We start from the raw sequence: 26,968 nt of genomic DNA, 5'->3' as shown, positions 1-26,968 counted from the left end.
GGGTGGAACTCCAGGATGTGTCCTTGATCCATCGCAGCCGATTTCAATGGCTGGTAATGAACTAATCATGTGATTCAGGTGTGTTGTGCCAGGGTGAGATCTAAAACCTGCAGGACACCGGCCCTCGAGGCCTGGAGGTCCCCACTCCTGCTCGAAGGCATTAAAATTAATAAAAGAAGTGATTTTTGTGTCTTTGCAGATAAACCTGGGTATCATCTGCATAGAAATGCACATATATGAAGAACTACAGCAAAGCACAGTAATATGACATCATTAAGTTTTGCTTTTAAAAATATATTTCAGAATTAATGTTTACATATACAAATATATTTGTAGTTAATTTTATTTACATTTTAAAATACTTCTCCAAATATTCTTAAAGTCACGGTGAAATGATTAACAGCCTTGTATCAGTGTCATAACCTTCCACAACCTCAAAACAGCACATTTCAGTGTGACTTTATATACTTTAAAGCACATTTCTCATTACAGTACATCGCTTTCAATGTAAATGACATTCAGCTTCTTATCACAGGCACGAGAGCACAATGCTAAATATCCTCGACTACTGTTTCAATGACTACTGTGCTCATGAAAACAGATTCAGGGAGTTATTTAAAGCACATGATGGATGAGATGCAAAACATTTAGTTTTAAGAAGAAAATGAAAGTAAGGCAGCAATCATGGCACATAGTTGGTTATATTCAGTGGATTCTTCCCTTACATTTAAAGTAAACAACGATAGCGCGATCACAGACGGTACCTGAAGAGTTTAGCATCAGTTAAAGAGGAATTTCACCACTGTGACAGAAACGCAACTTTGTTAGTCTGAAGTTGTTTCAGTTATTTATTTTCTGCTTTAATGTGATGATGACATCAAGTTTGGGTGAAATTCCCCTTTAATTAAAAAACAAAACAAAAACTAAGTATAATGTCCAATAATCAAGATATCATGTAAGCTCTTTAATTCCACGTGCTTATATCTGTGTGCTGTTCCCTTTTTATAGTAACAGGTAAAAGTGGTTCAGTAAGTAACACAATAAAACTTAAATAAGATAAGTTAGATCCCTTTTGTTGATTATGTCTAATTAGTCTCAGAGAACACAGCGAAAATATGTGAAAATGGGATTTTTTTAGATGAAATTTGATCACCAAACTCCCAAATCTGAACGTAATGTTAGGAGTCAGAAAGTTGACCAATTTGACTTCGATGAGGATGTTTGAACCGATGAGTCACTGAGCTTTCAGCACGGTGTAAAGTAACACCGTTTTACCAAAATGCATCTTCTAAATGAACTGAGTAACATTTGTTGTCTAAGGTCCAAAGTTGGACAGGTCTAGAGACCGGTTGGCAACCACCTACCAACCACCAGGTGCTACAGAAAAATGTGTTTTAACCAACTGTGAGGTTGCTGGAGGTTGGTAGATGAGCTCAGAGGAAGACACCGACAAGCCTCTTTGTGGTTGGTTTGGCAGGCTGTCGCTCCCAGCTGTGATGTGACTTCTCTTCCTGTAAACACTCGACCAACAAGCCGAGTGGTAAAGCAAACAGGAAAGTGCAACACAAACCTGAAACCGCCACAGTAAAAGTTGCACCTTTTGAAATGTGTTGTTTTCAGTAGTAAGGTACAACTTTTACTTTGAAGGAGTTTCCTGTTTGCCTTTCCCGACCGCTTGGCTCAGTGTGAATGTTTGCAGACATGTTGTCTTCAACACAAACGTGGCAACCAAATCAATCACAGGGAGGTTTTTGGGTGCAGCGCTCCCTTTGCAACCCATTTTCACCCAGTGATAACCAGCAACCAATCACCACTTGGTGGGAATATACATGTACTGATAGCAACCGCAGGTTTCCAGGGGGTCGCTCACCACAAACGTTTGACTCGTGGGTTTATCAAAGTCATTGTTTTTGGTCTGCTGACCATGATTATGTCTCCCAAATTTCATCCTGTAGCTTTAAGACCTGTGTCTCAAGGCAAAAACACGGTTACAGGCTGTTTGACGAAGACAATGGATCCTCTGAGGAACATAAAGTCTCCACAAAAATCCTCTTGTAGGACAGAGTGAGGATAATAACACCGTGCTACCACGGTGGCTTAAAATGAGCATTTAGAGGAGCACAGGTATCAAAAAAGATTTGAAAAGCTCCAGCTTTCTCCAAACGTCACAGCAAAATATACTAACCTTTCCCAAAATGTCAGTTTCATTTTCAGAGGCCGAGCCTGTAAATCTGTGGTGCAGATGAAGACCCCTGTCATGCAGTTTTGGAGCAGAACGATTTAGTGATCCTGGAAACATGCTGAGAAAATGCTGCATGAACATGTCACCTGCTGAAAAACATGAAGAAGATTATCTGAGGTTTCCGTATAAGGGACTTAATAGATGACCAATCAGAAGAGAGTGTGCTTATAGAGAGGCGGGCCTTAAAGGAACATGAGCTCCAAGGATTGTTTGAGGCTGAGGATGAACTCGGGGCGTCACATACGGAGCTGCTGTGAGATGAACGAGCTGCTCTAACAACAGAAACATAACAAGCCCGATTGTCAGGAGTCAGAACAACGACCGAGACTTAAACTGTCACAAGCCAGCAGCTGATTGGCCGTCCCGATGAATGAATCTGACTTCACCAAAAAACCCTCCAACATCTGAGCTCTGTTATGAACGTTATTCCTTTCTGTGAATACCGACGTGAGTCCTCCAGGATCATGTCATCGTCGTTTCTCTGGATGGTGCTGATTGGTCAGTTTAGATGAACCGGCAGGTTGTCGCTGACGCAGTAAACAGCTGAGGGGCTGACACGCCCGAACAGTCAGCCTGGTCCCAGAGAGGCTGAAAGAAGGAGCACTGGGCAGAGACTGTGCGAGGTGTCCGCCGTGCCGTTCTGGCGTTAGGTCAGGTCCTGGACGTCCAGCAGCATGGCGTCCTGCTTCGTCCTCAGCTGGTCTCGTACCAGGAGGTGGGCCACCAGCTCGGAGCTCAGAGCTGGAAAACAAGCAAAGCAGAGTGTGGGCTAACACGAGGCGTTTGTCCCCAGAACAAAGTGGAAGAAATTTCTGAGCCCGGTAGAGTCAGATAGAGGCCACAACAAGGTGAGGCTGAGAGATCAATCAGGTCTGATTATTAAAACCAGACAACTGTGATCAAACGCTCCACTTTTCACAGAACAGCTCTGATTTTTGTGTCATAAATGAAACGCACCTGTTTCCTTCACTGCAGCACAAAACAGCCTTCAGTCTACAGGCTCTACAGGAAGTAAAGTCTCAGGGCTGTGGAAAGATTACTGACAGCTGCGATTAGCTTCACATCTTTTCTATTCAAAGTTTTAAAGTCTTCACGACAGAGTAAAAGATTCACTATGAGGCTAATGAGGAATGTCATTACTTAGAAAACCAGCCTGGCTTTTCCTGAAAATGGTAAATGGCCTGTATTTGTAAAGCGCTTTACTAGTCCCTAAGGACCCCAAAGCGCTTTTAAACTACATCCAGTCATCCACCCATTCACACACTGGTGATGGCAGCTACATTGTAGCCACAGCCACCCTGGGGCGCACTGACAAATATATAATTAACACAAATATATAAATTTGTTTCTTTATTTTCAAGAACAAATCTGTTGGACGTAAACCTAACAGAGACAAAGTTGTGAAATAAAGATTGACTCTAAATGAAACCCAGATGTGAGGCTGTGAGCAGCACCGTTGTGTTTCCGTTAAAGCTCTGCGTACCGTGAACGTCTCGTTCCAGCGACGCCCTCAAGCTGCCGAGCTGCTGCAGCGAGCGTTCCTGCAGCTCCCAGCGCTCCAGATGTTTCCGCTGGGCCACGCAGCTGCTGCCAGCCACCCGCTGCAGCAAACACACACACACACACACAGATGAGCTTCAGGTCATCGATCTGCTGGTCGGGCTCGGGCTCGGACTCACCTCCTCCTTCTGTTCGGCCAGCAACTTGTCTCTCAACGTCCTCAGAGCCGTGGCCACTTCCTGTTTCAACCCAGCGGCATGGCAACCATTGTGCCCTGTTCCCTTTGTGACCTGACAGGGTCAGAGGTCAGAGGTCAGACTGTGGATAGCACCTGTTTGTGACTGTGTTTTAACCTGAGCATTAGGAAGTGGTGAGGTAAAGGCGAGCCTGGGTTCAGAAAAACAGCAACAAGACTCGCTGGAGAAACGCTGCCCCCTGCTGGTGACAGCTGCCGTTACGTTCTGCAGCAGATAATCACAAAAAGTAGCTTTAATAACAGTTAGAGTTACACTCCTTGTGCAGCGATGTGTTCAGACAGTGACGAGTGAGAACACGAGTTAGTGCCTGATAATGACTCAGAGACGAAGGAAAGGATTCCCACATGGAGCCCAGAGAACTAATCGTTTAACCCTCAGTGACTTCCAATCAGTGTTTCAGCTTCTTTTTAAAATTTGATCTCTCTGTACAATGGACTCCGAAAACTCTAAGGGTTGACCCCATTTTTCCGCGTGATCGAGCTGTTCTTTATTTTTATTGTTGCCTGGTGATGAACTGATGTTCTCCTGCTCTGGCTGGACTCTCCTGCAGATCTCTGGCAGTAACACTGGCTCGGCTGCTGCTCTCAAATGTTTAGCAGTGTCTAAATATCCTTTGAGAAAAGCTGTGTCCACACCCAGCTTTGCTGCCACTCTGCTAGAGGTTCACAGATCCCAAAAGCTTAAAATGTTCAGTGATTACAAACAGCAACACTGGAAGGTTTCACGAACAGACAAACTCTCCTTTCACTACATGAAACTTCTGAAGCTTAGATTCTGAATCAGTTTGTTGCATTTGCAGTAAAATCTGTCCCTGATCTGTGTCCTGAAACTTGCTGCAGCAAGCAGAGCAGGAAGCACCTTTTTATTGGCCCCCTCCTCCTCCTCTTCACTGTCGCTGTTGTTGATGAAGCACAGCTGCAGGTTTCTGTGGTTGTGAAATCTGTAAACAAATAAAATGCTTTATTTTCTTCACAAATGAGAGGGGAAGAAACGGTCATCAGCTAGCTGCATCTCATGGCCGAATCCACAGACGGTAACGGCACGGCCACGCTCGAATAAAAACAGGACGGCAACCTCCCCGTGACTACGGAAACTCAGTGGTTGCCAGGTGACCAAACTTATAACTTCAGACTGCCAACATGTTGCAGTCAGTCTGTAACAACTGTTATTACAGCACAGCACCACTAGGGGGTGTCATTCTACTATCGTGGTAGGAAGAGAGACCCCCAGAGTGAGTACAGCCCGTAGCCATTACAGTCGAGCTGGCTACTAACTTCTCACCTCTTTGTGAGGAAGACCATATCCCTGCAACGGGCTGACGCCAGCATCTGCCTCACCACAATCATTTATGCGACGCCACACGTTACCGGACGGTAACTTTAGCTGGAATTTACCGTGATTTGAAAACGTTCTGCTGAGTCATCGGATTATCAGAGTTTGGAAGAATTATCCGACCGTATGCATCGATTTGATGCTGGAAACAAAAACATCGCTAATTTCTTGCAAAGATGATGAAAATGCATCTGGAGGCTTCACGGTGGGACCTCGCTAACCAGCAAGTGTTGCTTCCTCCATCCTGCATGATGGAGCACCGGTGTAGGAGCGAGCTGGCCTGCGAGGTCACCGTCATCACTGGGCAACACTTTGACAGATTCAAACCAACAAACACGAACTCAACAAAAAACAGAGATTATCCACGACGCTTCATTACCGTGATGTAACAACTGCCACTCGACACCTCCTGAAGTCTTCCTCCTCCTCTTCCCCCCAGACGTTGCTCCACACTCCATCTGGATTTCCCTCCGTCCTCAGCCCCGCCCCTCTCTGCAGGAAGACAACATAACCTGAGGATAATTCTCCACCGATCACCTGACGACTAACCATCAACATCCAGGACTGAAAAATGAAGCATCAAAAGTTGCAGTTCCCCCGATGACCACTAGATGCTCTAAAGGTGCATCCAGGACTTGGACCGGAAGGTTTAGTCTTATTGGTTGCTGTGTTTGGTTGCCTTAGTTTCAGTATTTTGGTTTAGTTACAGAAGTTGACATTTAGTTGCAGGCATTGCTGGCTTTGCACTGGTTTTGTTGGTTCAGTTGCACAAAAACTTAGTGTAGCACTGTTGCTCTAGTTGCAGCAGTTGGTTTAGTTGCTGAAGCTGAGACTATTTTGTGTTGCTGGTTGCAGGGGTTGGTTTATTAGAAGACGTTGCTGTGTTTAACTGCAGGTGTGAAATAATGTTAAATTGTTATGAAACTACAAATATGGTTCCTACTGGCTTTAAAAACCAACCATGAACTAACGTTGGCCTTTCAAAACTTAGTGAGTGACGCCACAGTGGTCACATCCATCTTTTATATACAGTTTATGTTGACAACAAACCACTCAGACTGGTTTCAGATTTTTCTGTGCAGCAAAGCAAGGGTGAAAGAAAAAAGTACTCCAGCAGCAGATTCTCACCAATCACAGGAAATGTAGTAAAAACTAAAGTGTGATGGGTATCAGCCCAAAAAGCAGCACAGATAAGAGGCTGTCGCCCAGAGCAAACAGGAAACTGATGTTGGGAAGTTCTGAGTGATCGTCGTGTCACCAGAGAACATATAAACATGCAGCTGTGACACCAGGTCGTTGAACCACCTCCTCCTCCTTGTTTTAGCTCGGTGTGGATTACGGCAGCGGCTCTTCAGACACAACAAACACGATCTCATCCTGTTCAGGATCGAATTAAAAAACAGGGGAAACGGCAAAGACTATCAGGAACAAGCTCCTCAGAGACCTGAAGTAAAGAGCAGAGGGGGGGCAAACCATGCTGGATACTACATTTCCCACAATGCAACTGAACAGCAGCAAACTAAAAATTTGAAGTGAAGCTTCTCTTTCAACCGGCAATGTTTACAGATGGGCAGTTTCCTGCGCTCAGCTCTGCTGGTTTAATTCTGCTCGTATTCCTGCAGATTCTGCTCTCAGGCTCTAACGCTTAGTTCCAGGTTACAGCCTGAAACTATGGAAACCACAGCTGGCTACGGATTGTGTGTGCTGCCCAACCTGTTGCCCAGTGGCTGCTGAAGGTGGCTGGCTGCTGCTAGGTGGTCGCTAAGAAGGCGATGCACCAAAAACCGCCTTGTTTTTGCTTGTTTTTGTTTTTACTTTAAAATTCGAACTAACTGCTGGAATCTCTCGTGGACATTAGATGAACTGCAGGTTTTGGTGCTTGATTTTTCCTTCTTTGTCCAGCGAAGTGCATCATGGGAAATGTAGTCTTTCCCACTGACTGAGAAACAGAGCCTCAAACTCTGAACATTATCTATAGCTGACCTTTGACCTTTCCCTCCGCTCCTGCTCCTGTTTCTCCAGCTCAGCTATCCGCTGGCTCAGTTCCTCCCAGTGCATGATGGGAAGGTCCTGGTCCAGAGAGGATGCCTCCATGGGGTGATCCTGATGAAGCTCCTTCTCCTCCCCCTCCTCTTCCTCCTCCTTCTCCTCAGACGTCTCTTTCTCTCCCTCCATCCTCCTTGAATGAACCAAAGCAAGATCAACAAAAAGTAAACAATAACATGTGTAAACACAGAAAGCAACAAACAGCGTTGTTTTCATTTAAAAACTCTGAAGACCAAAGTGGAAACTCAAACCTACAGAATGTCTGAGACGATTTATCCACAACACTCATTAACATGTTGCAGTTTTTTCTACTCCTGGATCTGTAAGAAGTCACACAGAGAAATACCTTATATGGTTATCTCAGGCAGCAAAGCCCCACCCATTTGCATTCTGTTTATGAGTGGCAGCCAATAATATGGAAGTGGCTTAAAGAGGGAGGGGCTAAAATGCTGTGCCACCGGTGCATATTTTTGTATCTATTTAATATTAAGCAAATATTGGGCCAGTATTGCCGATACCAATACTAATAATGTGGCAACCTCTCAGTGTGTCATAACATATTTGATAATTCTGGACATAGTTTAATGATCACTAAATCACAGCGAATTTAACTTTCCACAACAAAAGTAGTAGTTTGAAGTAGTAGTAGTTTGAAACTGGGATTTTTTAGAGCTGGAATTTGAATGGTCCTGTCAGTGAAGCCCTTTGGCTCAGCTTCTGCTGTTTAAAGGTTTCACAGGCTGTTAATACAATATACAGTCAAAACACAAAGATATTTATCGATACAGTATTAACATCAATGCTATTCTGTACGTTTGATGAACTGAAGGTCCAGTTTAAGATAAAGAGGGCTTATTTTGAACTTTAACTCATGTTAAGCTACTGTAGAAACCCAGGATAAACATCTGGAGCTGGGACTGAGCAGTGGTGTGAGCTAAAGTTATTAATATCATTAATAACCCAGCAATAATCATGTAAAGCTGCACACATGCCAAATACAATCAATAGAGATCAATAATTAAGGAATAGTTTCAACAATCTGGTAACGTTTAAATATGTTTACGGAAGATTTATTGGTTGTAAATGATCTGCCCATGTGGTTGCGGATAGAGGTGAATGATCAGAGTTGTGACTGCTGCTCTCTGAGCCCTCCCGGCGGCTGTGGCTCCGCAGTGTCCCGCTGCTGTCGCGCTGCTCTGGCCGCATGTTGTTTAGGAGCAGCGGGGACACCCCACCTACCAGTCACATCCAGGCGGCTCCGGTTCTCCCCGGCATGTCGCCGTCCGTGTGCGGCCCCCCGGGTGCTCCGTGTGCGCCTCCCGCGAAGCTTCACAGTTTTTTCGGGAACCTCGAGTAAAGCAGCTCAAAGTTTCCTGAAACTATTTTAACTCCGTCTGAGGAAGGAGCACCTCCTCCACCTCCCCTTCCGCTCTCCCAGATTTAACCTCTCGTCTGATCGTTAAAGTGACCGACGGCACGAGCGCTAACGGTAACGGGACGGTACTTGGAGTACTCCGGTGTGCGGGTGCGTGCGTGGGGACTGTTAGGTGCAGTCAGGAGCGCGGTGTGGTTGCTTTAGTTGCAGGAGTTGCCCCATCTTGTTGCTGCTGCGATTAGCTTGGCTGCAGAAGTTGCTGTGTTTAATTGTACACTGTTGTGTCAATGGTTGCCTTGTGTGGTTAAGGTTGCAGCTACTGTTACTATGGCTACTTAGTTGCACCAATTACATAAGCTTGTTTTGCTTTAGTTGCTTTTATTTTTGGAATATTTGCCATCTTAGTTGCAAATTGTACTAGTTGGTGGTGTTGCTGTGAGTTGCATATGCAGGCATTCTCACTGTGGTTGCTGAGGCTGGTTACAGGTGTTGCTGTAGTCGTGTATGTTGTGCTTAGATATTTGGTTTTGGGGCAGAAGTTGCTGCATGCAGAGGTTGGCCAACTGAGGATGTTGCCGTGGTTGCCTCGATGTGAACCTGAAGGTTTGGGATGTTGAAATGATCTTTGTTGCTGGATGTGGATCAGAGTTGAACGGAGATTCGCTGAAACACACTCTGGGTGCTTTTCAGTAAAATATTGGAATCTTTTAATAACTTCATGTCTGTGTTGGACTCGGTCCAGGTGCGACTCTGGTCCAGGTTCAGGTCCAGCTGATTCTCTCCTCGTGGGAAACATCTGCACAGCGGCAGTGAAGGGGTTACGGTTGCCGGTGTCCAGTTTCACCATATTTTGGAGATGACGACTCAGCGCAGATGAAGAATTCACAACAACAGAGGAAACACCACAACATTCCTGCCATCGAAGCTCCGTCCTGACGCTCCGTGTTACTGAGCTCAGTCATGAGAACTTCCTGTCTGAGCTGATGAGCATTTAAACATAAAATACTAAACACTCAGTTTTTATGACTTTAACTGAGTTTAACTGTTTGAAGACGCCACCCTGGATGTATGACTGCTTCCTGAAAGTTTAGAGACCAGATTACAGATGGTATAAAATGAATAAATGAATGTCCCTCATTTCTTTTCCATCCATCTGTTAAAGTAAACTCAGGAAAAACAGAACTAATGATAATTAATAAAAAGACAAACGTGCTTTGTTTAAACAGTTACACCATTTTTTAAATTCATTTTTAATTTTTTTAAGAAACAAATTTTTAAATTTATTAAGCAAATAAACGTAGCTTACTTTAGCTTCACATTCAAAGTGTGGTTGTCTGGCTGCACCACGGCAGACAAAAAGGCACTTCAGAGGGTCATTAACATCAATCATTGGACATCCTGAAGGACCTGCGCAGCTGTCTCAGTGTACTCAGAGACCAGGTTACATCAAAAAACTCTATTTTCTGCAGTATTCGCTTGATTGTTACACCCCAGTCTACCGTCGTGTTTTTTTTCATTGACCACTGACAAAAAAGCCTCATTTCTGCTGTTCAATAACAAAGAAATGTAAACTTTTACAAATGATTGCTTAGCTGTGTCTCTAATCAAACCTCTGTAACTTTGCTCTGCTTCATCTTCAGCAGCATCAGGTAATGTTCAGATGATGATTCATGGTTTTCTTCTGTTTTTCATCTTTCTGTGTTACCTCAGTTACTTTGACACAAAGACATCTGCTGTGATGCTCACTCCTCCGAAGTCTCACAAGTGCCAGCTTTGTGTTTATACATGGATATAAAAATATAGACTGTACGGATAAATGACCAGAATTATAATATTTCTCACTGAATCTGAATTGAATCAGTTATAGAAATCGATACCCAGCCCTAGCAATAGCCCTAATCAGTGCTAACAGCTGGCATGACTGCCTCCCTGGACTTTTGGGGGGCAATAATGTGCAACAAACATCCATTCTAGAATTTATTATGTCATACTTTTTTGCACTTTTATCCACTTTAAATTTTACTGCGTTGTGTTTATTTCTGGCGTGGGACAATTTTCCAATGTCATTGTACTATTGTACTAAATATGACTGAAACGACAATAAAGAGTTATCTTAAAATTGTTTTATTTTAAAATCAGAACCAGACAGTAAAGGAAAACTAAATCACTGATCAAAACCAATACCAATGCTTCATTTTACCACTATAAAATTTAAAGTCATCACTGTTAACATTACAGTCATAAATCTTTTAAGAGATAATTTCACACAGAACTCAACTTCAATTTCAACACCCAGTGTGACAAACACTGATATAAACTACAGCTACATGCTATGATGTCACGCGTTGTTCTGTAGATTAGAATAATTAAAAATGATAATAATAATAAATCGGTGTGAGCTGGATTAACCATTGGACAATAAGAAAATGACCAATTCTTCACTAAATTAAAGGCATTTAGATTTTTTAGTGTATTAAATATCGGTGGATCTTATGTTAAAGTGTGGAAACGCTTGTCATGTATGATAATCTGAGTTTTGGAGGAAGAAACAGGACAGAACTTTTTATGTATTTGCATGGCAGGCTGCAGTTCCCCCTGTGGCCGGCCGGCGGCGCTGTTTCCACAGTTGGCGAACTGCCTGTATTTGGTTGAAGGACTATGTTGTAAAAATCTTTCAAACTGTTAATTTTCGGAGTTTTCGCGACTCCTCCGCAGGAGTGCTCGGTGGGTTCGGGGCCGGCGTGACCGCCTCTTCCCGGGGACAGGCGGACCGTCCCGCCTAGGACAGTGTGGCGCGGGTGCTTAGCGGTTTTCTGATCTCTGGAGGTTTTTGCTGTTAGCTCCGCAGCTAATCCTAAAAGTCGCATCAGCTGTGCGGATTAAAAGTTTCCCCACAAAGCTGGGCCCAGGAGGAGGCTCTGCTGGGCACATTTAGGGAACTTCATCGCGGCTGTTTCTGCGTATTTTTCGCGGTTTTACGCAGTCGTAAAAAATAACGTTAGCGGCGCAGCAAGTGAAGCCAGCTGTGGGTCATAAATGTCGCCGTGGCCCGCAGTCACACGCGGATAATAAGGTTTTCGTAAGGAGATGCGGTAAAGAGAGGCGAGCTTCGCTGTTCAGCCCGCTGACTCGGCGGCTCTGGGTTTGCTGCTAGCGAGGCCTGCGGGTCGGGCTTCCACCGGGCTCGAGTAGAGCCCGTAGCCGCCGTCAAGCGGTTGAAGGCCGGCAGACGGCGCAGTCGGGCCTGTGGACCAAAGTATGGAACGGATGGAAGTGGACCAGTGCGCAGGCGCAGGAGGCGGGGCACTTCGCAGGTCGAACAGCGCCCCCATGATCACGAGTGTCAGGTTAGTGGTTCTACACCACACGTTGAACTCCGTCCAAAAGAACTTAAATTTTAATGTATTGATCACAGAAAGCTCGAAGGTATTATTTTAATAGATAAAGTAAGTCATCTTAATACAACAGTCCTGGTCTTTTATTCGGCTTAATGCCAGGTGTGATGTAATAAAATTAAATGTTTATTTTACTTGTGCTTATTTTCACTTAGATAATAATAGAACTATACAGAAAGATTGTAAACATGGCCAACTTATTACTGTTTTTATGTTTGTTAATCTCCTGCTGTGAATACTAATGTCTTAGCTTGAAAGTAGCAGCCACTATAGTCCATATAATAATTAGTTTAAACTACAGTTTATTTACACATGAAATAATTTGCAAATCTTAAAAAATGTAAATATGAGAAATTAAAAAATTCTGTGGCTACTTGGATAAAAATAAAAAACACTCCTGGCATCCTTTTTGATTTTTGTACTTTGAAAATCATTAAACAGATTTTAAAAATGACACGTACCATGAGGGCAGCAAGAATCAGTTTGAACCCTGAACATACGAGAACAAAATTTTAACATAATTGTTCATAATTGTTTAAGATACTGATGCCAATAAATAGTTATTTATATATTTAAATATCCAAACCTCGGCTCTGTGAAAATTACACGAGAGGTTATTGATTATCTTATTTATCACGTTATTGCTCTCTCTCAGTGACGGGATGACGGTCTTCAGTCCCGTGTCCTCGGCTCGGTACAGACGCAGCAGCATCTCCATCAACCCCAGCTGTCCCTCGCAGGTCAGTAGTGCTGCAAAAACTTTATTTACCGGAAAATGTTCATAAGCAGTGAGATAACACAGTGTTTAAGCACACCTGATCTGAAGCGTCAGGTGTTTCCTTTGAGCTGTAGAGGTCGACCGAAACTTAAACCAGAAGAGACAGAGAGCTGCACAGGAACCAGATGTGACAGCTGCACCAGCTTTGAGAAAAACCCTCTGATCTGGATATTAAAGTTTTTATCGAGGGCTGAAACTGGAAGGTCTCATCAACCAATCACAGCTCCCCTAACTGCACCCCATGCCGATGTTTATGACTGCTCGTACGCTTGCAGAAGGAAACAAGGAGCCAACTGCACTCATGTTTTACTGTTCAACATACTTTTAACTCAAAATGTTCAAGTACTGAGGAGAAATGATAAGATAAGCACCACATTTGACCTTTTAATCTGCCGTTGAAACACAGAGCAGAGCTAGTCTCTAATCTGACGATCATCATAGACGCTGGGCCAAACACCACGTTCTCCTCCGACTTCTCTGTAACTTTGTTTTTGTACTTTTGTCTTCACCACAAAGATCAGCAGCAAATATCCAGTCAGGACTTCCTGCTTGGATCCTTGAAGAACTCAGCAGGACTACAAACAGTGATAAAAGTCAGACTAAACTGTGATGAGCACTTTGACTGCATCTGTTCTGAAGTTAAAGGATAAACTGTGGAGATCACTCAGAGTTGGAAAAAATCTCGAGACAGTTTTCAGATCTAATAATAAAACGTTTATTCATGTTGCACCTTTTTAACTTAAGTTCAGACAGCAGGGCCAGAAATACACCAGGATGTAACATAGAATAAAAAGGGTCAGACAATCGATTACAAAACGATCAGTGATGATAGAATCAAATCAAATGACCTTCTCTCTTGACTCAGCCTGATGGAAAAGCACAGTTCCAGCCTTCAAACAAAGATGGCAGCACAGCTTACAAACTCACAGCTCGTGACCTCTGACCTGCACAGTCTGAAGCTTGTCCTTTAAATGATGCTCTCTTCATTTCAGCTTCACGTAAACCTTTCAGTCCACTTTTTATCCGTTTTAGCCTCTTTGAGCTCCTGTTTTACACATTTTTCCTCTTTCAGCTCGTCCCTCTGTCTCCTTTCTCTCTGACCGGATACAGACTCGACCACAAGAGGCAGGTGAGGACAGACTTCCTGCTCTGCTTCCCGCCAGCACGCCACTTTCTTTCTCTTTTTGCTCAGCATCGTCTACAACATGTTTAAGCTATTTTTAAATCAAAGAGCAGTGCTTCAGTGTCTGTGTTTGCTTCACCTCAGGAGGAGAACACGGAGATGACGCTCAGAGGGACTCTGCAGAGACTCGGGTAATCCAGAAACTCTACTTCTATCTTTGAGGTTTAAACAAGCAGTCGGTAACCCTCTGTCTCTCTTCCAGTCCTTCCAGTCTGGTCCCAGTTCCTCCAGGCAGCCAGTGGCACAACCACACATCAGTGGTGAGCTTCTCCACTTCAGCTTTCATGCTGCCTCACTCTTATTTTGATGGTTTACAACTGCACTTCCTGTCAGGATGCTTTATTCTTTTCTAACCTGCTGAGCCTCATGGGTATTGTAGTTTTTAGACCAATAAGAAAGAGCTTTAGTTTTGAATGTAGTTTGAATCTCCTGACTTGGAGCCCTGAAACTAAACCCGATCAAACAGTGAATGAAGTTCATTTAAACTGGAGCTTTTTTTTCTTCAGTGGTTTCCGTCACACGACAGCGGCGTCACGCCCAACTCGTCCCCGAGTCCTACCAGGAGGTTCAGGTTTGTCTAACGCCTAAGCCTGATTTATTGTGTAGTCATTGCGCCACTGTGCTGACGAATGTGTCGATTGCCCCGCAGACCTGCGGTCAGCACCACGGTGAGGTGGCCGGCGTTGACTCCGCTGAAGAGGAAAGGTAACCAACATTTTACTGTGGATCATTCTTATTCTGCAGTCTTGAAACAAAAGTGTGTAAATCTGTGAAAACTCATCCCTCAGGGGGGGTGGAGTCAGATGGACCCCCAAAGAAGCTCTTTGTTGCTGGGGTGACAGACCCCACCCACCACAGCAGCTACACAGTTAGGTGAGGATGACCTGAGAGATGCATTGTGTTCAAAACCTAAAACGTGAAACCTGATCTTCCTCCTCTCTTCTCAGCGTCTCACAGTCAGCGGCAGACTCTCCTCCTGTGGGAGGGTCCATTCCTCAGTCCCACCCCCTGTCTCTCTCGCCCCCACCCGCCTTCACTCCCTTCACCTCCCACCAGCACCCTGGACACTAAAGACCAGCTCACCTCCCGACCCGTCACAGTGGGCACAGACCGCCCGTCAGCAACTGGAGGAACTTCAACCTTCATCACATCGTAGATCTGTTCCAGTCATCCACCAGTGTCCCTGTAAGCCCCGCCTCTGTAGATTTCCAGCTGTCCCCATTGGCTGATTGAAGATTCATCTCCACAATCATGTCACTTTGTGGCTCCACCCCACTGCCATCAAACAGTGCCGAGAGGACTCGACATCAGTGTCATCGTGACATCATGAAGTAAACTCGGGAAACTTTGTAGGACTGAAGACACGCTGGTTGTGTAATCGGGTTGAACAAGCGCAGCTTGGAGTGAAGGGGTTTGTGGGTAATCCTTACGTGAACATGGAGCAGAAATTAGGACTGAAGAAGAAAAAGGAAAAGCCAGAGGATGTCCCATTCTTTTGCTTCCTTTCTTTAAAAACGCGTTGAAGACGGATCTCGGCTCGTGGAAGGATGAAACCTGGAGGCTCCTGTCCAAACGGACCAATCAGCTGATGCTGTTCATGTTCAACTTCCTGTTTCTCTGTAGTTTATTATTGAGATAGTTCAAATGAGGTCCTGAGTTGTATTCAGGACTTAAACGCAGACCGCTGTCCGGACGGTCTTCGGAGGCACTTCAGGAACATTTGATTTCCTCTTCAATCGACGGGATCGGAATCAAACTTGGAAACTTCAGCACAACTTTTGTTTCCTGAAGTTGCTTTTGTAAAATCTCAGAAATCTTTCTGTAAGGAAGACATAGAAATGATGAGGTTTATTTAGAGTGTTCATGATCATCTGGACTCACAGCCCTTCATCGAATCAAGGATCATTCCCGATCCCAAAACCACATGAAGGTGGGCTGAAGCTCTGCCTCTGAACAACACTTCAGCCTTCGAAGGCTTTTTGTGTTTTAATGAAAACTTCCAGTTATGGGTGAGACTGGATCCTTCTGGTTTTGTCAGATCTCAGTTGGAGGCCGTTTTTAAGCCGGTCTCCAGTAAGAGGAAAGAGGTGGTTTCTTGTTAATAGTGTATCTATATGTGAATACTTTGAGCAGCTGGTGTGCGCTGACCTTCCTTCGGCCTGCAGAAAGAAGCCGTGCTCTTCCTCCTCTGATATACATTTATGATTGAACTCGTTCAACCCACTAAATGTCTGTGAAGGTTCTCAGTCATCCAGGTCATCGTAGTCAAAGGAGCTTGCAAAGAAAAGCGTCTGGACTTCTTTAAGTTGCTTGAAAAGCAACTTAAAGAAGTCCAGATGCTTTTCTTTGCAAGCTCCTTTGACTCAACCCACTAAAGTTAGTTTGCTTGAGTCTGCTCTGATTTATCAGCCACACCTGACCTACAGAGAGTTTAGAGTGTTGAGTGCTTCCTGAGGCCGTTTGACGGGGGAAGTTAGACTGTGCAGGTACAGGCCCCCATAAAGAGAGGGGCCGGTCAGTTCTTCAGCGTTAGCAGCATTTAGTTACATGAAAGCTCACTGACACCAAAGCAACAGTTACCAACATCAGTTGACTTGATGTGGTTTTGGATGTATGTGCCGTGTGGTGTTACCGTGAAGTATTATCCATGTGGTGCATGGTTCAAAGTTCACGCCGCATGTCAGTGAGCAGGTTTGTGCTGTAAGAATATTACAGCAATAAATAAAGGTGGTATGGTATTCCTGCTGGAAGCACCAGTTCACCGGTCTGGATATAATGATGTTCCTGTGATGATGTGAGCACAAATCTGAGGTCAGAGGTCGGAGGTGATGCTTTATGTGGACGAGCTGCAGTTCTGCTTCCAGCGTTTGCACAGTGCTGTACAGTTTCCTACGATCACTCATCGTGCCTGAACATGTCTTCATTTGGGAGGAGCAGCGGTCGGGTCAAAGGTCAGGCCTGAGGTTCAGTGAGACATGTTTGTAAATAGTCTCTATAAGCTCTTTGATGAAGTGTCTTTATTCCCAGTTAAAAAGAAAGACCCGCTGAGCGTTGGTCGCCATCGGCGACGCAGACACAAAAGCTTTGTAGTTTTTTTTAGAGGCAGATTATATTTTGCCGTCACCACTTTGCACAGTGTGACCATTTTATCGTCCTTTCATTCAGAGACTGATGACATAACCTCGTGGAAGGATGCTGTCCAGTTCTGCTGCTTTTTCTGTTCTTGCTTTATTGTCACGACTCTGAGTCTGTCCTGTTCCAGACGCTCTCACATGGCGGCTCGGGGTTCGTGAGCAGGCCCACACCAAAGTCTTCACCTGCTAAAATGTCTAAAACAGGGGTGGGCACCTCCAGGCCTCGAGGGCCCCTGTCCCTGCAGGTTTTAGATGTGTCCTTGAAGCAGCACAGCTGATTTAAATGACTAAATTAGCTCCTGCAGTTCTCCAGAGGCCTGGTAACGAACTGATCATGTGATTCAGGTGTGAGATCTGAAACCTGCAGGACACCGGCCCTCGGGGCCTGGAGGTGCCCACCCCTGGTCTAAAAGGAAAAAATAAACTATTATTTAACTTTTTAAAAAAGCAAAACGTGTCAAAAAAGATGTAAATCAGACATTTACTGATTCTTCTGCTGCGTTTTTCATGCAGTTTGTCTGAATCAGGACTCATTTCCAGTTTGAAGCGTCTGAAGCAGGACAGACTTTCCTCAGAGGTCACGACACGCTGCCAAATTCTAGTCGCTGTTCAGACAGACCGTAGCTTTAAGACAACTTCCTGTGTGTGTGTGTGTGTGTGTGTGTGTGTGTGTGTGTGTGTGTGTGTGTGTGTGTGTGAGATAAACTTTGCACAAGCGCCATCCCATGCTGTCAGTAGCTCTGGTGAGAGGAGGTGTTATGTAGCGGGACAGAAATGTGACGGACTCTGGTTTAAACGTCTTTGGTGTTTCGTTGTCGAGACTCTCGTCCTGCAGGTGTCTGAAGTCCAATATCATGTTTTTATTTTTATATGTGATGCACGTGTCCCGTGTGATTGGAGGTTTTCGTGTTGGACATGAAGCTGTTATCCGTTACATCCTGACACGGACGGATTTTTATGCAGAGGCGAGGATGTGAGCGCTGTTCTCAGAGGTATTTGCTGAAAGTTTTTCAGTATTGAAGGAGTATTTCACTCTGGCAGAGCGCCGAGAGTCAAACGTCAGAAATGACCCTGGGGGGGCCCTGTAGTTCCCCCGCCTCCATCACACTGTAGAGCTTCAGTTTGACAGCAGCTCAGGCTTCACCTTCATCTGAGTCTCCATCAGTGGATGGAGTCCTCTGAGTTCCAGCAAACAAAACATCCTGTGTGGGAAATAATGTTTTGGCTCAGCCTGACACCACAGCGCCACCTTCAGGGCCCACACAAACTACGCCTTACCTACTGGGTTTTCAGACTGCAGAGGCGTCGCCTGTGATCATGTGACCAAGACTTCCCTGTCAGTCACATGGTAACAGCTGGCTGATACCTGTGTTTCAGTAAACAGGCTCCGCCTCCATGAACATCGAGAGCGACCTTCAGCTGGTTTCATAGTTTTTACTCACGCTCATCAGCAACATTAAATATTTAACTTTGTAATGAAGAGAAAAGCCTGTTTTTATTTTTCTGAAATTATGAAAGTCGGCGAAGGACCAGAGTGAGATACGACTTTAACAAAAGGGCTGCTAAGAGTTTTATTGTTGAGGACAAAGGGAACTAAAAGCACATCAGTCACACGTTCACGTGTAAATACTTGGACTTGTCTACGTGGATGAGACGATGTATTTTTATGCAACTGAAACATTAAAGTCTATATTCAAGTGTTCATTCCCTCGAGACGTTCTCACGGCTGTACGAGAAAAAGAACGACTTTAGTGGAAACTGTTCATGTACACACTATAAATATATATAAATATTATATTGTATATGAAAAATACCAATAAAAGAACGTCTGTACCTTCACATCGGCGAGTTTGTTCTCGTCATTTTTTTTTTTTTTTAAATGACATCAGAAACAGCAGTATGCGACATTACGTGATGGCAGAGCTTCAGTTCATCCTTTGTCTTTTTTTTTTTTTTTTTTTAAATAAATAGGACAGGGGGAATGAATGAGAGAGAGAGGGGGAGAGAAAGAAAGAAAACCAAAGGGGAGAAGAGACGGTGAGAAGGGGGGGGAAGAGAGACAAAAAAAAAAAAAAAAAAAAAACTCCTGGGTCACCTGTATGGAGAAAAAACAAACAAACAGAGGAGACAGCAAACAACAAAGAGCAACATAATAATAGAGAAAACAAAGCACCATCACAATAAACTAGCTAGTCATAGATATCAATATTTACTAAATAATAAACGATATTGTGCAGCACGCAAGATAGACAGCGCACAGTGTGCTTTGAGGCAGCAGCCAAGAAAGCTTTAGTCCGTGTCTGTGAATACCCATGTGTGCATACCTGTGTGGATCAGCATGCTTGCATTCCAAAGGTTTCTCCATGTAATGATCTGCTAGGGAGTGTGGGGGGGCCACAGCCCCGTCCTCCAGGGTGTGAAGCAGGTATGGAGGAGATCAAAACTCCAGACATCCAGAGGCCCCCAGAACACAAGAGACCAAGGAAGACCAACAGAGGGGCAGCCGCGCCACTGTCCCAGTAAGAGCTGAGGAGAGTCCCAGATGAGGGCTCACTCAGCAGCCGCGGAGCAGAAGCCAGGGGGAGTTGCAGTGACGCGCCCGTGAGCTCCGCCGGCCCCCAGCTGTGCCTGAGTGACCGAGCCCTAGGCCGAGAGGCCGGGGGCACCCCACCTCCAAAGGGGCCCGAGCGAGCCCCAGGCCCCGACAAGCGGCCGCCAAGGAGTGAGCCGGTGTGTACCCGGACGCCCACCCCCAGACACAAAGAACCACCAACACACCGACACCTGAGGGAGTCCGCCACCGGCAGGGGAAGTGGTGGTGGGTGGAGATAGGCCTCCAAACCTTGGAGGGCCTGAGGTGTCCCCAGAGAGGTGGCGTCTGATACCCAACCTGACATATAGACACAGACATACAGGCACACACAGACACAAACATCCATTCCCACCCTCATGCTCTCATATGTTCTCGTCATTGTTACGAGACTCTGGTGTCAACGTGGCAGCGTCACAGAGGGACGATCGCTCAGAGAACCTCTGCTCTGCTCGAGCGACGCACAAAATGAAGCTTTAAAAACAGATTTACTCATTTTATCAGCTTCGATTTCTTCCAGCTTCGACACACTTTAGTAAATATCAGGCGTCTGAAAATCAAGTTATAAACGTTTAAACTTCAGCCTGTCCCAAACCGTCCTCATCAGGTTACGAAACAAACTCGTATCCTCAGATTTGTGTCTGTTGTCCAAAGTTTGCCTCAAAGCAAAGGAAGAAAAACACGTCAAACAGTTGTGAGTCAAGTTTATTCAACATAATTCAAACTGCTTTTACATCAGACCCTCAGCGATGAGGTCACAAAGCTCGCTGCGGATACCGTCGTGGTTGCCATCCACTACCCTAAGGCGACTGAAGGAGACTTCCTGTCACCTGACCCCATGTGCCGAGTCATTTCAAGCCCCTCTGAGCCTTGAAGCTCCACCCACACCACCTCATCAAAAAGCCAGCTGACAGCCGCTCTCCTCTGAACAGGAAGTTGTAAATGCGCGATGATGTCAGCACGATGAGCAGAGCTCAGCAGGACGCCAGCTCAGAGCAAACCGAAGCTTCAGAGCGGTGGTCGCCTTTGTGGGGGGGTCAGAGTCGACCCTCTCAGTGCTTCACACTGAAACGAGCCAATCATGAAAAAAATCACGGCCGCCTTTTTGGTCGGCTTGTTGTCGTAGTGATGATGCTGGTCAGCACTCATAATGCTGGTGTGGGAGGGGCCACGCACTGTGTAGTGGCGTTCACACATCCAGGAGAGCGCTGAACCTCCTACCATCAAATCATGTTTACTCTGAAGGTGGAGGTTGGCCGCTGGCACCACGTCCTGCAGATTCAGGTGGGCGGTGCAGGTCAAAGTCAGGGGTGGGGTCAAATTTGGAGGCTCAGAGGTCAGAGGTGAATCTGCACATGAGTATCTGCAGGCAAACGTCTTCACGATAACGACGCTCACAAACTGACCTGAAACTAAAACTGACTGAAAATAAAAAAAATATCTGCGTCACTACAACAGAAGAAAAGTCCGACTCGAGCTTCATCAGGAAAAAAATAAAACAAAGTGAGAAAGTGAGGCGGCTCTGGAGAGGTCAGAGGTCAGCGGGACAGGAGGGGGAGGTCACTGGAGTTCATGATGAGGCTGGAGTCCAGGTTGAGGCTCTCTGAGGAGAGAAGAGGAGTTTATGGACAAACTGAAGTGAGTCTGCAGGAGCTCCACGCCTTCACACCTGCGCCACACTGACCTTGATCAAAGTTCAGCTTCTTATTGGACGAGCCATCTCCGAGGCCTTCGATGTCCACCAGGTCACTGTTGACGTCCGAGTCGTTCAGAGCGCTGAGCGTCACGTCTGCAGGCAGAAGGACAGCTCGGATTAACAGAGAGAACCTCGGAGCGTCTGAGGCCTCGGGGGTTAAAGGTCAGCACACAGTGGCAGGAAGTCCAGAGGTGCACGGTTCTTTATCTGCTCCTGGGCCTCAGCTGAACCTGTCTAAAACCAGCTGCTTTAGCTCCTCCCCCTCTTTCTAACCATCATCGTCCCCTCTCTGTGACATCACACAGATCAAAGAAAAACGCAGCGGATCTCACCTGCTGTCTTTTGCTTCTTGATGGGCGGGGCCAGGGAGGGGCTGCTCTGCATTCCAGTGGAAGCCACGACTTGCGAGGTCGGCACGGAGATGATGGCGGACGCGGCGGGCGCCGGGGTGGGTGTCATGGCGACTGGAGTTTTCTTGACGCTCTTCTTGGGAGACTCGGAGGAAATGGGCACCCGGCTGTCCTCATACAGCTTCCTCTTCACCGTGCTCTTTATCTGAGCTCTGCAGAGGAAGAGGAGCGGCCATCAGCCAATCAAAGTTCAATCTGCCTTTTACATCCTTAAAGGAAATGCTTGAAATTTTTTAACATAAAATATTCAACAGTGAAGCCTTTAAACGTGTCACGTGAGCATTTATTGGCGTATCTATGAGTTTTGCGTCTGCAGTCCTACAACAACAACCCGACACCAAAGAGTCTCACTCGTGTTTCCTACATTCATGTCCTCCGTCCATTTAACACAAACAGCAAACATGAAGTGACCTCCATGCGTTAGCGGAGCCCTCCTTTACTTTTGATTCCCTTCGTGTTGTCACGTTTCCTCCGGCGACCTCGTCTGATTCTCGTTTCCTGTTTTTGTTGAACGATTCTAAAACTAAACGTCTTCATTAATAAAAGGCAAACTGCTCCTTTAACACTCACACTGTGCGCTCTTTGATCACCGTGCTGATGTTGTTGAGGTCGTCTCCAAACCGACGCACAGCCAATCGCAGCATCTCGATCTCTGTCTCCGTCCACTTGGCCCTGAGGACACAAACACGGCATCAGTTCACAGAAAAACTCAAACATGTCAACAAACCGCTCACGTCCAAACACGTGAAACCACGCTGCTCGTTTCCAGCTGTGTTTTATCCCCCCTGCATGTGTGTGAGGCTCACATTCAGTTTATAGTTTACAGTTAGCTGTAGTGTTTGGTCGCAACCAACTGACACTGTGTCAGTAATGCAGCCACTTCCTCTGTGTGTGTCTGTCTCACCCTGCAGGGCTGGAGTCGGACACTGGGTGGAGCTGCATGGTCAGCTCTCCCAGCTTGGTGAAAGCTGCGCCAGCTGCTGAGAAGATCTCGCCCACCTGCAGGAAACACAGCCATCAATGCTCCGATTTAAACGGTGACCGTAGACATGATCTACGCTGCACACCACCTTTAACTGCACACTCAGGTGCTACACCACCAGCTGTGTTTCCCTCACTGTAAACATGGAGACCTATCACAACCTGGATCAGGTGTGCACCACATGCATATACACTCATTCACTGCATTTCTAAACAATCTGAGGAAAAAGTGAAGCACAAAGCAGATTTACTCTGAGCTGAAACAGTGAGCTGATTTATCAGGACTCTCTCTGCAGTACAGTCAGTGCGATGTGTGGCTGCATCTGAAAGCTGTTTCTGGTTCATCATTTGTCTCTGATAAGAACAACACAGCGTCACTTTTAACACATCTTGCTGTCATGGTGAGGCGATAGTACCGCACTGCTTCTAATCAACTGGATTTCTGCGCAAAAATAAAAAAAAGCTCTGAGTGTTCAGTATGTGCCGAATTTGCCTCTACTTTTTATAATTTAGGGGTGAAAAGATATTAAAGTATATTTCATGAAGCTCTTCTTCATGATGCAGCAACTGAATTCAATTGAGTTATGTGTGCAGCTACATGACCGGTTCTCTACAAGTTGGCTGTTAAGCTCAATTTTTGCACTTACGTAAAAGAAAAAAAAACATAAGCAGGTGAAAGCTTACCTTAGCAGAGGCTGACGTCATTTCTGAGCCTCAGGTGAAAAAAAATATTATTTTGAAACAAACGGTAGCTAGCTGTTAGCTACAATTAGCTCCTATGATCTTAGCTAGCTGACTTCCGTTAGCGGGATTCCCAAGATTTAAGATCCTAAACTCGCGAAGCTGTGCGGGACTCACGTCCGATGAGAAGTTGCGATTTAATTTGGTCATTTATGAATTACATATTCAGAAAGAAAAATTATAAATATCACAACAAAGACAAACGGGAAACAGAGAATGATGCGCGACTTTGCAACTTAAACGCCATTGGCCAATTTGACAGGAAAAGGCGGAGTGTATGGGCACAGGATATTTCATTGGTCGCTGGCCTGCGGCTTACGAACAGTACCGACATTCGCCGAATAAAGCCGAGCGGTGAGATCAGCTGACCGAGAGGCTTCGTTCTTCGATGGGTCCTCTTTCAGTTTAGAGTATAATAATAGTAATAATAATAATAATCTTTTGATCGATCAAAGGGACGCGGACATGCCGTCGCTGCTGTTCTGCGGGCCGAAGATGGCTGCGTGCGGGATCGTGATCAGCATCTGGGGCGTCATCATGCTGGTAAGATCACGAAGGGACCGACTATTTCCTGGAAGGCTAAGGAACTACCAGTGGGGACTCTGTATTTGGATTAAATATAATGTTATTATGAGCAATTTCTTGCTGCTAATTTTATTCGAAGTTGGTAAAACTCTCAACGCATTTCAACGCTGACTGGCTAATCACTGAATTCCAGTACTTCTCGGGTACATAGACGGAGCCCACGTAGGCCGATCTGAATGTAGTTCTGCTGGTTTCACCCTCCTTGACCTCCTAAGACCCGAACTCTTCCATGGCATGGATTTTTAATTTCTCTTTGAAATTTGGGCTAATTGGGACCTGACGAATGTAAAAACAAAGAATCACGAGATTTGTTTATTTTTTTACCTGAATTTTGTTTCTAAGAAAAATGAGAGCCACATATGAGGATATTCGTTTAAAATTTTGATAAAACAGTAGCACCATAATGTCCTCGTAAGTGGATATCCTCCCAGCCCATTGTTCCTTCAGTGGGCTGGTTTCAGTCATTATGCAAATGTCCTGTTTGTAAGAGTAATGTTTATAACTTTCCTGGATGACTGAGATGCATCAACACATTTTGCGACTCATTTTATTTCTGTCTGATAAGAAAACTATTCAATCAGATATTTCATTCACCACAAATAACTACAGTTACACTTCCAAGCATTTTTAAGCACCACATCTGAAATTCAACCACTTTTCAAACCTTGAAAAGACAATATTAAAATTCAAGCATTTACAAGGATTTCAAGCACCTGTACGAACCCTGTTTAAAGGTTCTGAGGTCTCAGGTCTGTCAGTTAAAATATTTAGCAGATCACTTCCTGCTTTTCTTATCAGAATAAATCCTCGGTTGAAGCAGTGAACAGAAAACATTTAAACTCAGTGACGAGGTTCGATTCGTAGCTGTGGCCCTGACGGGTCCCCGAGCCTCATGTTGACCCCGTGTCTTGCTCTCTTGCAGGCGATGTTGGGAATCTTCTTCAGCGCCAAGTCAGCCGTGCTGATCGAAGACGTCCCGTTCACCGAGGATGACATCCATAACGAGTGAGTTGGGGGTTAAAAGCTGCTCGGTCGGTTCGACCCGAGCTTGAGACGCTGTGACGCGTCATGGACGTGACACAGTCTGACCGATGACAAACAGCAGATAAACTCTTCTTCTCCTTCTTTTTTTCCTGCAGTAAAAGTCCCCCTCAGAACATCTACAGTCTCTACAACCAGGTCGGCATCAACTGCTTCATCGCCGCTGCCGTCTACGTGGTGGTGGGCGCCATCTCGCTCTGCCAGGTCCGACTCAACAAGCGGCAGGAGTACATGGTGACATAAAGACCTGCGGCGATGGCCTGACCTTTGACCTCGAGCACCTGGTTCCTGTCCATAAAGTTTATTTATATCTCAACGCTGGAAAATCTGATTGGCTAAGATTAAAAAGGGGGCGGGGTCAGGTATCACCTGGATTATTTATTTTGTATTTACGTGTTTGTTGTTGTTGTTGTTGTTGTTGTTGGGTGAATTGTTGTTTCATTCCTTTCCGTTGGACATGAAAGTGACCAAAAGTGTGAAACACTCACGTCTGCTCGCCACATTAATCACATTAACAAGGAAACGGGGGGCGGAGCCCCGAGGATGCCTCCACCATCAGCTGAGGCGGTTTTATCGTGTCACAAGAACAAAGACGAAGGCGTCGCTCGGGCGTCCTCTGCTCGAACAGATCGGAGGACATGAGGCGGTGCTGTGTCTCTGATGTGGGTCTGTGTTTGCTGGAACATCGTTTGCAATAAAGTGTGTGAGTGGAAAACTACAGGGAGTCGTCTTCATTTCAGTTACTGTGGAAAAATGTTCCTCATGGATTTAAATGGGGTTCGTTTTGTTTGGTTTGGTTTTAATTATGAAAGTAACATTTTTAAGAAACTTCTTCTGTGTTGATCTTTAGTTTAAATTATATATTTTTTACTGGAGTATTTTCAGAATTTGCTTCAGAACAATCTTTAGTTGCCATTAGTTCACATTTTTTGATGCTAAGATGGAGACTTGATGTTTTAGAAGATACCTTAGTGTTAATAGCGATAGGAATTTAAGCTTTCCTTTAAAAATAAAATGGTGTCACCTGTCCAGTGTGTTGAAACGAAATTGTGCACAACTAAAAACCAATATGGGGGAAAAGGATGTCATCAATGAATTCCTCTACAAATATTAAACCTGGGTTTTAAATACCCACCAAATCCAAGTTGGGTTAGTGAGTGTGGAATATAAAGTTGTGCTACAATATATCTACTGTTACTCTGTAAACATCTGAAACTAAAATAAGTCTGTTCTTCAAAAACGTCAGGGTAAACCAAACTGAGCCTTGTGAGGGTTTTTTTTTAATAAAACCTGAATGTGAGTCATCAATATTCCAAAGTCCAAAATTGAATTTCATCTTTTTACTAAAGTGAATGCTGGAGTTTTATAACAGCTAGTTTCCAGTATTAGAGAAGTTAGACGGTGAGTTCGGGCTGTGGAGAAGTGCAGTATCCACACTGTCCATATAAACATGTAATAGAAAGGCAGCTGCTTTACTTTTTCAAATTCAAATTTTATTTGTCACACACACACAACCATACACAGTATGACATGGGGGTGAAATGCCTTGGGTGTATTCCTACACTGAATAATCTAAGCAGTAGTGATGTGTGGATCGATACTGAAATATCGATTCCTCCGATACCAATCATTCATGTTCTAGAATCGATTCTCATATTAAAATATCGATAATTTAGTAATGT

At 45.0% G+C, this 26,968-nt stretch overlaps 4 protein-coding genes across 6 annotated transcripts; 2 read left to right on the top strand and 2 right to left on the bottom strand.

The window, feature by feature from the left end:
* Positions 1-317: 317 nt before the first annotated feature.
* LOC147320251 (uncharacterized) lies at positions 318-9,056 on the bottom strand. Of its 3 annotated transcripts, XM_086308037.1 has the most exons (8): positions 8,617-9,055; positions 7,633-7,697; positions 7,315-7,510; positions 5,711-5,823; positions 4,858-4,939; positions 3,922-4,032; positions 3,726-3,843; positions 318-2,983 (listed from the first exon to the last, which is right to left on the bottom strand). In XM_086308037.1, exons 3-8 carry the CDS (start codon positions 7,504-7,506, stop codon positions 2,889-2,891), a joined length of 711 nt encoding a protein of 236 aa, XP_086164163.1. In that variant the 5' UTR covers positions 7,507-7,510; positions 7,633-7,697; positions 8,617-9,055; the 3' UTR covers positions 318-2,888. The 3 variants fall into 3 exon arrangements, with proteins under 3 accessions (XP_086164163.1, XP_086164164.1, XP_086164162.1); XM_086308038.1 differs by lacking the exon at positions 7,633-7,697 and having other exon boundaries at positions 8,617-9,056; XM_086308036.1 differs by lacking the exons at positions 7,633-7,697; positions 8,617-9,055 and having other exon boundaries at positions 7,315-7,593.
* LOC147320250 (P2R1A-PPP2R2A-interacting phosphatase regulator 1) lies at positions 5,104-19,075 on the top strand. Its single transcript, XM_086308039.1, has 10 exons — positions 5,104-5,953; positions 9,495-12,099; positions 12,803-12,887; positions 13,998-14,054; positions 14,193-14,239; positions 14,311-14,368; positions 14,615-14,679; positions 14,758-14,813; positions 14,897-14,981; positions 15,056-19,075. The coding sequence occupies exons 2-10, from the start codon at positions 12,011-12,013 to the stop codon at positions 15,177-15,179; spliced, it is 666 nt and encodes a 221-aa protein (XP_086164165.1). The 5' UTR covers positions 5,104-5,953; positions 9,495-12,010; the 3' UTR covers positions 15,180-19,075.
* A 1,446-nt stretch (positions 19,076-20,521) lies between these two features.
* LOC147320249 (BPTF-associated chromatin complex component 1-like) lies at positions 20,522-23,937 on the bottom strand. Its single transcript, XM_086308041.1, has 6 exons — positions 23,604-23,937; positions 22,843-22,937; positions 22,509-22,610; positions 21,861-22,090; positions 21,517-21,621; positions 20,522-21,435 (listed from the first exon to the last, which is right to left on the bottom strand). Exons 1-6 carry the CDS (start codon positions 23,622-23,624, stop codon positions 21,371-21,373), a joined length of 618 nt encoding a protein of 205 aa, XP_086164167.1. The 5' UTR covers positions 23,625-23,937; the 3' UTR covers positions 20,522-21,370.
* A 42-nt stretch (positions 23,938-23,979) lies between these two features.
* On the top strand, positions 23,980-26,001 carry rnasekb (ribonuclease, RNase K b). Its single transcript, XM_086308042.1, has 3 exons — positions 23,980-24,203; positions 25,168-25,250; positions 25,385-26,001. Exons 1-3 carry the CDS (start codon positions 24,126-24,128, stop codon positions 25,527-25,529), a joined length of 306 nt encoding a protein of 101 aa, XP_086164168.1. The 5' UTR covers positions 23,980-24,125; the 3' UTR covers positions 25,530-26,001.
* The last annotated feature ends 967 nt before the right edge of the window (positions 26,002-26,968 follow it).

This window comes from Aulonocara sp. 'chitande type north' Nkhata Bay, linkage group LG10, assembly GCF_057382095.1.
Source record: "Aulonocara sp. 'chitande type north' Nkhata Bay isolate Kocher_YH1m ecotype deep benthic linkage group LG10, A_spYH_male_GT1.1, whole genome shotgun sequence".
NCBI classification, from domain to species: Eukaryota; Metazoa; Chordata; class Actinopteri; order Cichliformes; family Cichlidae; genus Aulonocara; species Aulonocara sp. 'chitande type north' Nkhata Bay.
This window is presented reverse-complemented; position numbering and strand designations above follow the sequence as displayed.

Coding starts and splice junctions, on each gene's coding strand:
- LOC147320251 (XM_086308036.1), bottom strand. CDS start 7,593: ATGAAAACAACGCTGTTTGTTGCTTTCTGTGTTTACACATGTTATTGT. Junction 5,824..7,314: donor AGCGGAGGGAAAGGTCAAAG/GTCAGCTATAGA, acceptor GTCTTCCTGCAG/AGAGGGGCGGGGCTGAGGAC. Junction 4,033..4,857: donor AGGAGGGGGCCAATAAAAAG/GTGCTTCCTGCT, acceptor TGACCCTGTCAG/GTCACAAAGGGAACAGGGCA.
- LOC147320249 (XM_086308041.1), bottom strand. CDS start 23,624: ATGACGTCAGCCTCTGCTAAG. Junction 22,938..23,603: donor TGACGTCAGCCTCTGCTAAG/GTAAGCTTTCAC, acceptor TGTTTCCTGCAG/GTGGGCGAGATCTTCTCAGC. Junction 21,622..21,860: donor CAAGAAGCAAAAGACAGCAG/GTGAGATCCGCT, acceptor TTCTGCCTGCAG/ACGTGACGCTCAGCGCTCTG.
- rnasekb (XM_086308042.1), top strand. CDS start 24,126: ATGCCGTCGCTGCTGTTCTGCGGGCCGAAGATGGCTGCGTGCGGGATC. Junction 24,204..25,167: donor TCTGGGGCGTCATCATGCTG/GTAAGATCACGA, acceptor GCTCTCTTGCAG/GCGATGTTGGGAATCTTCTT. Junction 25,251..25,384: donor GAGGATGACATCCATAACGA/GTGAGTTGGGGG, acceptor TTTTTCCTGCAG/TAAAAGTCCCCCTCAGAACA.
- LOC147320250 (XM_086308039.1), top strand. CDS start 12,011: ATGGAACGGATGGAAGTGGACCAGTGCGCAGGCGCAGGAGGCGGGGCA. Junction 14,055..14,192: donor GACTCGACCACAAGAGGCAG/GTGAGGACAGAC, acceptor GCTTCACCTCAG/GAGGAGAACACGGAGATGAC. Junction 14,814..14,896: donor GACTCCGCTGAAGAGGAAAG/GTAACCAACATT, acceptor CTCATCCCTCAG/GGGGGGTGGAGTCAGATGGA.